The sequence below is a fragment of the Loxodonta africana genome, chromosome 6, assembly GCF_030014295.1.
Source record: "Loxodonta africana isolate mLoxAfr1 chromosome 6, mLoxAfr1.hap2, whole genome shotgun sequence".
NCBI lineage: Eukaryota > Metazoa > Chordata > Mammalia > Proboscidea > Elephantidae > Loxodonta > Loxodonta africana.
The window spans coordinates 128,690,578-128,703,806 of record NC_087347.1 but is presented as its reverse complement, the minus strand read 5'-3'; the positions used below and the strand labels follow the sequence as shown (position 1 = coordinate 128,703,806).

The 13,229-nt window shown below is 38.3% G+C and overlaps 1 protein-coding gene across 6 annotated transcripts in view; it reads left to right on the top strand.

Annotated features, from left to right (window-relative positions):
* The window catches only part of UGGT1 (UDP-glucose glycoprotein glucosyltransferase 1), a 132,498-nt gene that overhangs the window by 60,319 nt on the left and 58,950 nt on the right, over window positions 1-13,229 (top strand). For all 6 annotated transcript variants that reach the window (XM_064287316.1, XM_064287319.1, XM_064287317.1 and 3 more), the window contains 3 exons: window positions 385-504; window positions 6,081-6,166; window positions 11,257-11,392. In XM_064287316.1, coding sequence (XP_064143386.1) covers window positions 385-504; window positions 6,081-6,166; window positions 11,257-11,392 — 342 coding nt within the window. The remainder of the gene's footprint in view (window positions 1-384; window positions 505-6,080; window positions 6,167-11,256; window positions 11,393-13,229) is intronic.

Below are 13,229 nucleotides of genomic sequence, written 5' to 3'. Positions count from 1 at the left end.
CCCAGATTACTAATGAGGGTATAAATCTTGCCTTTGGTTGATTGCCCTTTTGGGATTTTTCTGTAAATTTCTTAGTCATATTCTTAGCCCATTTTCCTGATGAGTTGCTCATCTTTTATTATTGATGTGTTAGATTTCTGTATGCATTGTGGGCACCAGTCATTTAGTGGTTTTACTAGGTTGCAAATATCTTCTATTCTGGCTTGTCCTTTAGATACTCATTTTTTTTCTTGATCTTCATATCCTAAATTCTCTATCATAAGATTTTGAAAAGTTTTTTCTTATGTAATTCTTTTAAAATAATTGAGACTTTTTGTTATTACTGCAAATTTCACTAGCTGTAACTTAAAGGTATGCACCATGTTGTGTTTGCTTTTTCCGTAGTGGATTAACAACCTGGAGGTCGATAGCAGGTACAATTCATGGCCTTCCAGTCTACAGGAGTTGCTTCGACCCACCTTTCCTGGTGTTATCAGGCAGATCAGGAAAAACTTACATAACATGGTAAGTAAAAATTTATTTTTTAATTGTACTTTAGGTGAAAGTTTACAGTGCAAATTAGTTTCTCATTCAAAAATTTATACACAGATTGTTTTGTGACATTGGTTGTAATTCCCACAATGTGTTAGTACTCTCCCCCTTTCCATCCCAGGTTCTGCGTGCCCATTTGTCTAGTTTTCCTGTCCCTTCCTGCCTTCTTGTCTTTGTTTGTGAGAAGGTGCTGTCCATTTGGTCCCATATACTTGACTGAACTAAGAAGCACATTCCTAACATGTGTTACTGTTTGTTTTATAGGCCTGTCTAATCTTTGGCTGAAAAGTGAACTTCAGGAGTGACTTTAATTCTGAGTTAGCAAGGTGTCTGGGAGCATAGCCTCAGGGGTTCCTCAAATATCGGTCAGACCAGCAAGTCTGGTCGTCTATGAATTTGAATTTCGTTCTGCATTTTTTTCCCACTCTGTCTGGGACACTCTATTGTGATCCCCGTCAGAGCAAGTGGGGGTGATAGCCGGGCACCATCTAGTTCTTCTGGGCTCAGGCTGGTGGAGGCTGTGGTTCATGTGGTCTGTTAGTCCTTTGGACTAATATTTTTCTTGTCTTTGGTTTTCTCGATTCTCTTTTGCTCTGGACAAGATGGGACCAATAGATGTATCTTAGATGACTGCTTGCAAGCTTTTATGACCGCAGATACTACTCATCAAAGTAGGATGTACAGCATTTTCTTTATGAACTGTGTTATGCCAGTTGACTTAGATGTCTCCTGAGACCGAGGTCCCCAGCTCTCAGCCCCACTAACTTGGTCCTTCAGAGTGTTTGGATGTGTCTAGGAAGATTCTGTGACTTTGCTTTGGTCAAGTTGTGCTGACTTCTGCAATATGTGTGTTGTTTTTCCCTTCACCAAAGTTAACACTTGTCTACTATCTGGTTAGTGATTCCCCCTCCACCCCATCCCCTTGTAACCATCAAAGATTGTTTTTTTTTCCTATGTATAAACCTTTTCTTGGGTTTTTATAATGGTGGTCTCATATAGTATTTGTCCTTTTGTGCTTGATTTATTTCACTCAGCGTAATGCCCTCCAGATTCATCCATATTGTGAGGTGTTTTGTGGATTCGTCATTGTTGTCTTATGTTGCATAGTATTCCATTGTGTGTGTGTACCATAATTAGTTTATGCATTCATCTGTTGATGGGCATGTAGGTTGTTTCCATCTTTTTATCATTATGAATAATATGGCAATGAACATGGGTATGCATATGTCTATTCCTGTAACGGCTCTTATTTCTCTGGAATATATTCCTAGAAGTGAGATTACTGGATTTTATGGTATTTCTATTTTTAGCTTTTTAAGGAAGCCTCACATTGTTTTCCATAGTGGTTGTACCATTTTACATTCCTACCAGCAGTTCATAAGAGTTTCATCCTCCCTGCAACTTCCCCAGTGTTTGTTATTTTCTGTTTTTTTTAATTAGTGCCAGTAATGTCTGGGTGAGAGGGTATTTCATTATAGTTTGGATTTGCATTTCTCTAATGGTTAGTGATCGAGAACATTTCCTCATGTGTCTGATAAGCCACCTGAATGTCTTCTTTGGTGAAGTGTCTGTTCCTATCCTTTGCCCATTTTTTAATTGAATTGTCTTTTTGTTGTTAAGGTGTTGAGGTACCTTATAGATTTTAGAGATTAGACCCTCGTTGGATATGTTGTAGCCAAACATTTTTCCCAGTCTATAGGTTCTCTTTTTACTCATGAAGTCTTTTGATGAGCATAAGTGTTTAATTTTTCGGAGCTCCCAGTTATCTAGTTTGTCTTCTGGGGTTCATGTATTGTTAGTTATGGTTTATATTCTCTTTATGCCATGTACTAGGGCCCCTAACGTTGTCCCTATTTTTGATTCCATGATCTTTATGGTTTTAGGTTTTATATTTAGGTCTTTGATCCACTTTGAGTTAGCTTTTGTGTGTGGTGTGAGGTATATGGATCCTGCTTCATTTTTTTAACAAATGGACTTCCAGTTTTGCCAGCAGTGTTTATTCAAAAGACGGTCTTTTATTTAATGGACTTTGGGCCTTTGTCAAAGATCAGGTGACTGTAGGTAGCTGGTTTTACAGCTGGGTTATCAATTCTGTTCCATAGGCCTATGTGTCTGTTGTTGTACCTGTACCAGGCTGATTTGACTACCGCGGCTGTATAGTAGGTTCTGAGATCAGGAAGTAAGTATAAGGCCTCCTGTTTTTCTCCTTTTCTTCAGTAATGCTTTGCTTATCTGGGGCCTCTTTCCTTTCCACATAAATTTGGTAATTAGTTTTCCATCTTGTTAAAGAATGCTGTTGGTATTTGGATCGGGATTACATTATAATGTAGATGACTGGGTTGAATTGGCATCTTCATAATGCTGAGTCTTCCTATCCATGAGTATAATATGTTTTTCCACTTAATGTAGGTCTCTTTTGGTTTCTTTCAATAGCGTTTTTTAGTTTTCTTTGTGTAGATGAAACTTCCTGTTGTCTGGCCATGGACTCTGTTTCTTTGTGTAGGTGAAACTTCTTATTCTCTGGCCATGGACTCTGTTTCTTCGTTGTCTTCTGCCCTACCTTTTAGTCATATCTAGAATATTCACTTAATTCATTTATTAGGTGCTTCCTAGCACCACTAGAGAATGGTCTTTTTCTAGCTCCATATTTAAACTTTTATAATGAAGGCGTTTGGGAGGGAATTCATGGGTTTTAGGGCTGTGAGAAGTTACAGCATACAGAAGAAAATGCCCTTGGTCCTCACTGTGAAGGTTTAAACTGCTGTTTTTGTTTTAAGGTGAATGTTCTATATTTTACTCAAAAAATGCATATTGCTATAATCCCTTAAGTTTAGTAATTCATAGTAAGTAGCAGTAACCAGTACGTGAAAGAGTCCCTGGGCGTGCAAACGGTTAATGTTCTCGGCTGCTAACTAAAGGTTGGAGGTTTGAGTCTACCCGTAGGTGCCTTGGGAGAGAGGCCTAGTGATCTACTTCTAAAAAATCAGTCCTTGAAAGCCCTATGTAAGCAGCTGCTGAGGCTTTGTATGTACAACCAGACATCTTATTTGACTCCTAGATTTGGATATGGTTTCTTGGTTTAGAGGTTTAGGTTCATGGGACAACCCAATTAACTGGCCTAATTTCGTTTTTAGTGCTTCTGTTCTACCTCCTAGTTCATTGTGCAGTGCTGGGGTCTTAAAAGCTTGCTGGCAGCCATCCAAGGCGCAACAATTGGTTGCTGTTTGCCTGGAGCAGTAGAGGAAGAAGGAGAGCCAGGAGTTGGAGGAAGAAATGGAATGTGTGGCAACAGCTGCCCCCTTTGCCATGAAACTAGAAGAACTGGATGATGCCAGGCTACTACTACTAAACATTTTAAGTGAAGATTCTATAGAAGAATCTTGACCAAAAGGGGGAAAATGCAGAACAGAATTTAAAATGCTCATGGACTCCAGGCTTTCTGGAGCTAGGGAGGCCAGATAAACCCCTGAAACTGTTGCCCTCAGATGACCTTTAAACTTTAAGTCAAAAATATCCCCTGAAGTCTTCTTAAAATCAGACAGTAGTTTAGCTTAACTAATAAAGAATGCCTGCCTTGAGCATTATGTTCTTTTAAGATCTATCTGTGTGGGATCAAATTGACAACAGCACCTTGAAAGATCAGATAGGAAACCTAGGGGGCAGTGAGTTTATATTAATGGGGAGGAACAGCTCAGCAAAGTACAGTGAGAATGGTTGTACAATTTGAAGAATGTTATCAGTGTCACTGAATTGTACATGTAGAAACTGTTGAATTGGTGTACGTTGTGTTATGTATATTCTGAACAACCACAAAAATAAAAATAAATTATTTAAAAAAAAATTCTGTGGCACATAGTTCTCCTTTGATACACACAGGATTACATGAGTTGGAATTGACAGCAAATGGTTTAAGTGGAGTTTTGCCAACTTTTAACTTGCTTTTTATTTTACTGTTAAAGAGAGAGAAGAGGGTTCTTAGTTTGTCCTCAAGTTGTTTTTTTTTTTACAGTTCCTTGTCATTTCTTTCTCTTTTCTCACATAACTACTAAAGAAATAGGTGGCAAGTTAGTGCCAAGGTCTGCTTCCTCAGCATATGCAGGGCAGACTCTATCCTCTGTACTGTTCTCATTTCAGTCTCATTTTGTTACCGTCTTTCTGGATTTTGATAAGTGAGATAATATGTGTAAATTGCTTAAGATGAAATAAGTGCTTAATAAGTGAGAAACAAACAAAAAACTCGTTGCCATCAAGTCGCCTCCAACTCATAGCCGCCCTATAGGACAGAGTAGAACTGTCCTGTAGGGTTTCCAAGGAGAAGCTGATGGGTTTGAACTGCTGACCTTTTGCTTAGCAGCCTGAGCTCTTAACCACTGTGCCCCCAGAGCTCCAAGGCAGTTCTGCTCTGTCATGTGAGGTCATTATGAGTCAGAGTCGACTTCACAGCAATGGGTTTTTGGTTTTTTTGTAATAAATGATAAATAGTTATTATTTATTATTGGTCCTCACATCTGGGCCAATGAGCAACATCATGATAAACGGAAAAAAGATTGAAGTTGTCAAGGATTTCATTTTACTTGGTCCACTATCAACAGCCATGGAAGCAGCAGTCAGGAAATCAAACCATGCATTGCATTGGGCAAATCTGCTGCAAAAGATCTCTTTAAAGTGTTATAGAGCAAAGATTTCACCTTGAAGACTAAGATGCACCTGACCCAAGCCGTGGTGTTTTCAGTCGCCTCATATGCGTGGGAAAGCTGGATGATGAATAAGGAAGACCAAAGAAGAATTGACGCTTGAATTATGGTGTTGGTGAAGAATATTGAATATACCATGGATTGCCGGAAGAACGAACAAGTCTATCTTGGAGTACAGCCAGAATGCTCCTTGGAAGCGAGGATGGTGAGACTTCATCTCACATACTTTGGACGTGTTATCAGGAGGGATCAGTTCCTGGAGAAGGACATCGTGCTTGGTGAAGTAGAGGGTCAGTGAAAAAGAGGAAGACCCTCAACGAGGTGGATTGACACAGTGGCTACAACACTGGGCTCAAGCATAACAATGATTATGAGCATGACGCAGGACCAGGCAGTTGTACATGGGGTCACGATGAATTGGAACTGACTTGACAGCACTCAACAACAATAACAACGACGTTATTATTGTGGTATAAGAATTTGGTTCTAAGGGAATTCCTAATTCAGAGATCCTTTAAGAAAATTAATACACAATGGGATAATCTCCATTTTCTAAGGCAGGAGGGTTTATAAAACTTGTTTTTTGTTTGACGTAGTAGAGAACAAGTGTTAGCAATCTGGGATACTCTTTCCAGGTTATTAGCAGAAGGCCATGAGAAAATCATCAGGCATTCAGTGCCACGTTCTTAACATAAAAGGGAGGGTAACTGCAATTTGTGTAACTCCTCTTTTACATGGTTCAAGAGTAGCTGTAAAAAGGTAGCCTTACAGTACAAAGACTAACAGCAGTTTTACTGGCCCAGTGACTTTTGAATAAATGTCATTTCATTTGTTCTTTTATATTTTCCCTCACAGGTTTTTATAGTTGATCCTGCTCATGAGACCACAGCAGAATTGATGAACACAGCTGAAATGTTCCTCAGTAATCATATACCACTAAGGTAACCCTGGTATTGATTTGATGTTGTCTCCGGTTTAGCTGAGGTTTTGTCTTCTTCGGTGCAAGTCTGGTAGCTACTGAATCGGAGGATAATTAGCCGTGAGATTGTTAATGGCAGTTTCATCATCTATTCAGCATGAAGCCAGTATCTTTTGGTATAGAGAATTTGAGTTTTTTTTCTCTCAATTCTATTTATTTCGTTGTCGTTGTTGAGAATATATACAGCAGGACATACACCAGTTTCATAGTTTCTACATGGACAATTCAGTGACATTGATTACATTTTTTGACTTGTGCAGCCATTCTCACCCTCCTTTTCTCAGTTGTTCCTCTCTCCCTATTAATATAAACTCACTGCCCGCTAAGGTTCCCATCTGATCTTTCAAGTTCATGTTGTCAATTTGATCTCGTGTAGATCTTAAAAAAGCATAATGCTCAAGGTGAACATTCTCTACTAATTAGGCTAAACTAGTGTTTGGTTTTAAGATAACTTCAGGGGATGTTTTTGGTGCAAATTTGATTCTTAATGAATCATGCCACCATTGAATTATTAATAAAGAGCCCTTGTAAAGATAGTGTGTGGTCTTAGCTTGCTTCCCAAGGAATGGAAGTTTTCATGGGTGAGTGCCCTGTTTTCACTCTCAGTGGAGGTAGAGCTTTGACGATAGCTTTGGTTTGACCGTCAAGGACTAAATGTGTATATAGCCTTCTGTAGATATAAACAGAAACATTTATTTCACTTGTATTGCCAAATCTACCAGCAGGGAACTTGAGTAGCTAGGTTTCCACTGTACTTTTAAAGAAACTTTTTTTTTAAGGTTTTACGTATAAGTGTTCAGATATTTTTACTTACATTCTGAATAATGTCTGGTAATTTCACGTGTTGAAATTCAAGTTCTTAGAAAATCTGAAATTAAAGACGTATGTAGATAACAAATATTGTGTGTTCTGTACCCAGCACTGAGCTACATGTTGTAGGCAATACACGGTACGTATTCCTGCCTTCTCGGAAGAACTACTCTGCACACTTTGAACAGTTTAAGAAGATATTTGGTCAAGCACCAGGTTATGTGCTGCTAGTTAGATGTGCGTTAGTGTTTCAGGGAAGCAAAAGATTACGGGCAGTAGAGAGACATTTTGTGAAGAGTTGGTGCAGAGACCCAAGGCAGGTAGTTGTTATTGTACTGTGTTTGAGCTGATGTGGTCGTGTACTAGGGTTGTCGGAAGAAGCCAGAGGAAGGGACAGATCTGTGAGAGTCACTGGTGGTAACTGATGAGGGTCTGGGTCTGGGAGTAACAGAGGGAGAAATCTGAAGTTTCCTGCTTAGGTAACAGAAAACTTGTAGAAGTCTTCTAGAAATTGGGAACCTAGGAGAATTAGCTTATGAGGAGAGAATTAGGTTCTAGGAGGAGTTTATCATCTTACATGTTTGTTTTTCATAAGAATAACATTTAGATCATTTCTGCCTGGAGCCTGTTGATATTTTTGTCATAGGTGGGATTTTAAAAAAGACAATTTTCATATAAAAATGAACCCTTCTCTTAATCTTATCCTTAATATGCACACACTCCCCAGAACTAAATGGTATTAACAATTTGATATTTGGTCTATATGCCTGTCTGTATTTTCTTCTGGTATTTTTTTAAGCCTATAACGTATTTAACATAAAACCAAACCCACTGCTGTCGAGTTGATTCCAACTCATAGCGACCCTGTAGGACAGAGTAGAACTGCCCCATGGAGTTTCCAAGGAGTGCCTAGCAGATTCGAATTGTCGACCCTTTGGTTAGCAGCTGTAGTACTTAACCACTGCGCCGCCAGGGTTTCCTGTTTAATCTATCCATAAAAAGAATGAACATGCTCCAGCATGGATGGACTTTGAAAACAATTTACCAAAGGCCACATATTGACTGATTCCGTTTATATGATATTCACAGGGACAGAAAGCAGATTAGTGGTTGCCAGGGGCTTGGAACGGGGGAAATGGGAAATGACTACTAACAGGTGGATGGTTTCTTTTAAGGGTCATGAAGATAGTCTGAGGATTAGATAGTGGTGATAGTTGTACAGTCTTGTGAATATATATTAAGATACCTCTGGATTGTATACTCTAAAAGAATGAGTTTTAGGGTACGTGAATTTTAGCTCAATTAAACAAATTACAAAAACTAAAGGACTTCCCTAACAAAAATTTACTTCTGAAAATCTTTAAACCTTCCCTAAAGTGTATGTAGCTTTAGTTATGTGTCACTTCTTCCAGATTGCCCTTTCTTCATTTGAACATCTGATTATTAGATTGTGTTAAGAAGCCATGTTGTGAAAAAACAAAGCAGACACACACAAAGCACATGTTTAGCCACCTCTAGTTGGCTGAGAGGGTGTTCATGTGCCGAGATGGCCTCGGAAGCTGAGACTGACTAGGAAAAGCAGATGCGTGGTGCACATCTCTTCATCCCTGTTACTCCTGTGTAAACTGCTTCTCCTTTTTTCTTTCTTTCCCTTTTCTCCCCCCCCTTTTTTTTAAATTTTGAGCTTATATAGTTAAGATCAAATAAGTATGATGTGACTCTACTGTATTACATTCATATTTTTAGAAAAGTTGGAGTAATATCTCAGTTAGAAAGGTTTGCCGTGTCTGGTATAATAAATCTAAATAGCTGTATCTTTGTTGTTTGAGAAATTATATTTGATTCTGCTACTTATGGATAGTGTATTTTAATAAGAACCCAGAATAAGACAACTGTTTTGAGTCATGAGAGTATCTTTAAGTATTTGGTTGTTTTTTGGAAAAGGCAGATTCTACAGTAAGCTCCTTTATTTGGTGAACAGGTTTCTTACACATACGTAGCATTGTCTTTCATTTAAAGACCCAAACATGAGTTAGCATTGCAAGGTGGAGGTTTTTTGAATTTCTCTTTTTCCTTCTCAGGGAACAGTGATATTACAGTATAGTAAAAGACCGAAAAGAATTGGGGTTGTCACTAAGGTAGTATGGTTAACAACTGTGATCTTAGGAAAATTAACTTCTCTGGATGTCATTTCCTCATCTGACAACTGTGGTAACAGAACCAAGCTTCCCCGTCTCACAGTTTTCTGGGGGATTTTAAAGCCCTAAAAAGTTAACACAAATTCAAGGCATTATTATTGGCATTTAAAAAACTTAACTGTTAAATGTCCTTCAAAGCAGATATTCCACAACTTTTATTTTTCTACTGTATTTTGTGATTATTTTATTATATTCACTGGATATAATATTCATTGGAGTCTTTGTTTCTCCTGCAGATTATGTACTTATTTGTTTATCTAAAACTGTTTTCTTTGATTTTTTAAAAGCGTTATGAAATATGTCATAGATAAAGAGTACAGAAAACAGATGTTTTATTTAAAATATTTTAAAACTTAGAAACACTTACGTAATTACCACCCCGCTTAACATGTAGACCCTTTCAGAGCCTAGAAGGCACCGCCCGTGCTCTTTCTTGACCACCTCTCCCATCTTTCCCTCTATACGAGGTAACTACTGTCTTCATTTTGTGATAATTAATTTTTTGCTTTTTTTTTTTTTTTTTATAGTTTTCCTACATATGTGTACTTTCGTGGTTTAGTTTACCTGGTTTTGAGCTTTACATAAATGGAATCACACTATGTATGTGTGTGTGTATATATATGTATCTTTGTGACTTCTTTCAGTCAGTTTCATGCTTATGAGATTCTTCCATGTTGTTGCATATACAGCTTTGTTGGTTCATTTTTACTGCTGCAAAGTAGCCTATTTTATGAATATTCCACACTATTTTCCATTCCTTTCTACATTTGCCCCCCAGGTTATCAGTTCACATCATCAGTGCCGCTGTCAGTACTCTGTTTCATCTTCCCAGGCTGTATGCATGCTTCTGTGTATACACCCAGGAGTGGCATGACTGAAACGGTTTCCCAAAGCAGTGGGCCCAGTTTATACTCTGAGCAGCAGTGTTTGAGGGCTCCATTACTCCATATTCTCATCAGTATTTGGTATTATCTGAGTGCTATCCAATAGTATTAAAATATTAGCCATATATGTTATTTACAATTTTCTAGTAACCACATTATCAAAGTTCAAGGAAACATGAGAAATTAATTTTATATTATCAGTTCAACTTTAATCAATATAAGAAGTCCATATAAAATGATTAATGAGATATTTTACCTTTTTTTTTTTTTTTACTTTAGCCCTTGTGTATTTTAAACTTAGAGTTTCTCAATTTGGAATATCTATATTTCAACTGTGCAATAGCCACGTGTGGCTAGTGGCCACCATATTGCCACTCTGTAGACATGTAATAATATCTCATTATAGTTTAGTCCTTTATTTTAAAGTTTAATAAGCTTTATCCATGATCATAGCTTTTTTTTTTTAATTGTACTTTAGATGAAGATTTAGAGAGCAAATTAGTTTCTCATTAAACAGTACACATATTGTTTTGTGACATTGGTTGCCAACCCCGCAACATGTCAACATTTTCCCCCTTCTCGACCTTTATTCCCTGTTACCAGCTTTCCTGTCCTCTCCTGCCTTCTTGTCCTTGCCCCTGGGCTGGTGTGCCCACTTAGTCTCATTCTGTTTTATGGGATAATTGTAGCTTTTTGCTAAAGGATAATAAAAAATAGTAAATCTTTTTTGATTTACATTAATTAGAATTTCTCACTTGCCAGCGTAGAATTTCTAACTATCACCTTTTCTGTATATGTTTATCTTCTGCAAATTCTGATTTCCCCTAGAACTTTACATAATAATTTTGTTTAAAATCAGAAGAAACCCTCTACCTAAACCTGTAGCAACATTCTTCCTGTCAGTGAAGGAATCTTTTCATGACGTGGATGCCGCTTGTTTTAACAGTACAAATGAGAGCCTGGTTTTTATTTTGTAAGGGATAGGTATCTTTGCCAGCCATGCTGGAGTCAGATGTGAACTGTGCTTTCTGCGAAGGGTGGTTTTTCTCTGTTAGCTACAATATTTGGGTGGGTGTGTGAATGCCATTCCTTTTAACAGGTTGAATTCTTTGGAGTAAGTTTCATGTTCTTCTTCTCTTCCCCTGTACCCCCTCTCCCAGAATTGGTCTACTCTTTGTGGTTAATGACTCTGAAGATGTTGATGGGATGCGGGATGCTGGAGTGGCTGTTCTTCGAGCGTATAATTATGTTGCCCAAGACTTGGATGATTATCATGCCTTCCAAATGCTGACAAATGTATGTCTTCCTTTACAATGGCAAATGTGTTTTTAAGTCTAATTTACTCTAAAAAACAATCTGTGATAAGAGGAGCCTGTATTTCTGTAAAGAGAAAAGTAAGGTAAATTATTTCACGCAAACTTCATGTGTTTTATATTTCAGGGCACCTTTACTGTATTGACCTACTAACGTTAGTAATTGCTGTGATTTTGGCTAAGACAAGATTTCTGAGGAGCCCTACTAGGGTTTCTTAGTATCTTAATCTGCTTTTTGGTGATTTGAAATCATTAGTTGTTGCAATTTGGTAAATGTGATGGTTTTCTATATTTGTTTTAAAAAAAAATGTGTTGAGACCGTCATATGATTTTTAAATTAGGGTTCAGTTTGTTATCGAGTCAGAAAATTCTTACTTGAGAAATAGTCTGGTTTCTCCATTTTAACTGGGAACTCTGAAATGCTTTGATTTATGTGTGTATCTAAAGTATTGTTGAAGTTCAAAGGACTCTCCTTGGTTTCTTGTTTGTTTTCCATTTTGAATATAAATAACTTCATAAGTAACAGTTCTTTTGTTTATAGATCAGTGGTAACTATTGAAAAAAATGTCTTTAACACCGTTGATTTTTACCACTTTTATTTTACTCCTTAACATAATGTTGCTGTTCTGTTTATTACACACATTTATTGTTTAGAGATTCAGCCAAAGACTTTTTTGTTAATTGAAACGTACGTTTGTTTATTCATCTTAACATTTATTGAAGGCCCACCATGTGCCACGCCTGGTACTAGCTGCAGGGAATACAAAGAATAGTAAGACTTCTGTCCTGTCATCAAAGCCTAGCAGGGGCGCATACAGATGATTTAACCAATGTGGAAGAACATTAACGACGGAAAGCACAGTGCTGTAGCAGCACAAGGACCTCACTGCACCTGGGATGGGCACAGATGTTTTGCCAGAGTGGGAAGTTGTTCCAGTTGAGTCTGGGATGGGCACAGATGTTTTTCTAGAGTGTGAAGTTGTTCCAGTTGAGTCTGGGATGGTCACAGGTGTTTTTCTAGAGTGGGAAGTTGTTCCAGTTGAGTCTGGGATGGTCACAGATGTTTTTCTAGAGTGGGAAGTTGTTCCATTTGAGTCTGGGGTGGTCACAGGTGTTTTCTAGAGTGGGAAGTTGTTCCAGTTGAGTCTGGGATGGTCACAGATGTTTTTATAGAGTGGGAAGTTTTTCCATTTGAGTCTGGGGTGGTCACAGGTGTTTTCTAGAGTGGGAAGTTGTTCCAGTTGAGTCTGGGATGGTCACAGATGTTTTTCTAGAGCGGGAAGTTGTTCCAGTTGAGTCTGGGATGGGCACAGATGTTTTTCTAGAGTGTGAAGTTGTTCCAGTTGAGTCTGGGATGGTCACAGGTGTTTTTCTAGAGTGGGAAGTTGTTCCAGTTGAGTCTGGGATGGTCACAGATGTTTTTCTAGAGTGGGAAGTTGTTCCATTTGAGTCTGGGGTGGTCACAGGTGTTTTCTAGAGTGGGAAGTTGTTCCAGTTGAGTCTGGGATGGTCACAGATGTTTTTATAGAGTGGGAAGTTTTTCCATTTGAGTCTGGGGTGGTCACAGGTGTTTTCTAGAGTGGGAAGTTGTTCCAGTTGAGTCTGGGATGGTCACAGATGTTTTTCTAGAGCGGGAAGTTGTTCCAGTTGAGTCTGGGGATGGTCACAGGTGTTTTTCTAGAGTGGGAAGTTGTTCCAGTTGAGTCTGGGATGGTCACAGATGTTTTTCTAGAGCGGGAAGTTATTCCAGTTGAGTCTGGGAAGGTCACAGATGTTTTTCTAGAGTGGAAAGTTGTTCCAGTTGAGTCTGGGATAGTCAC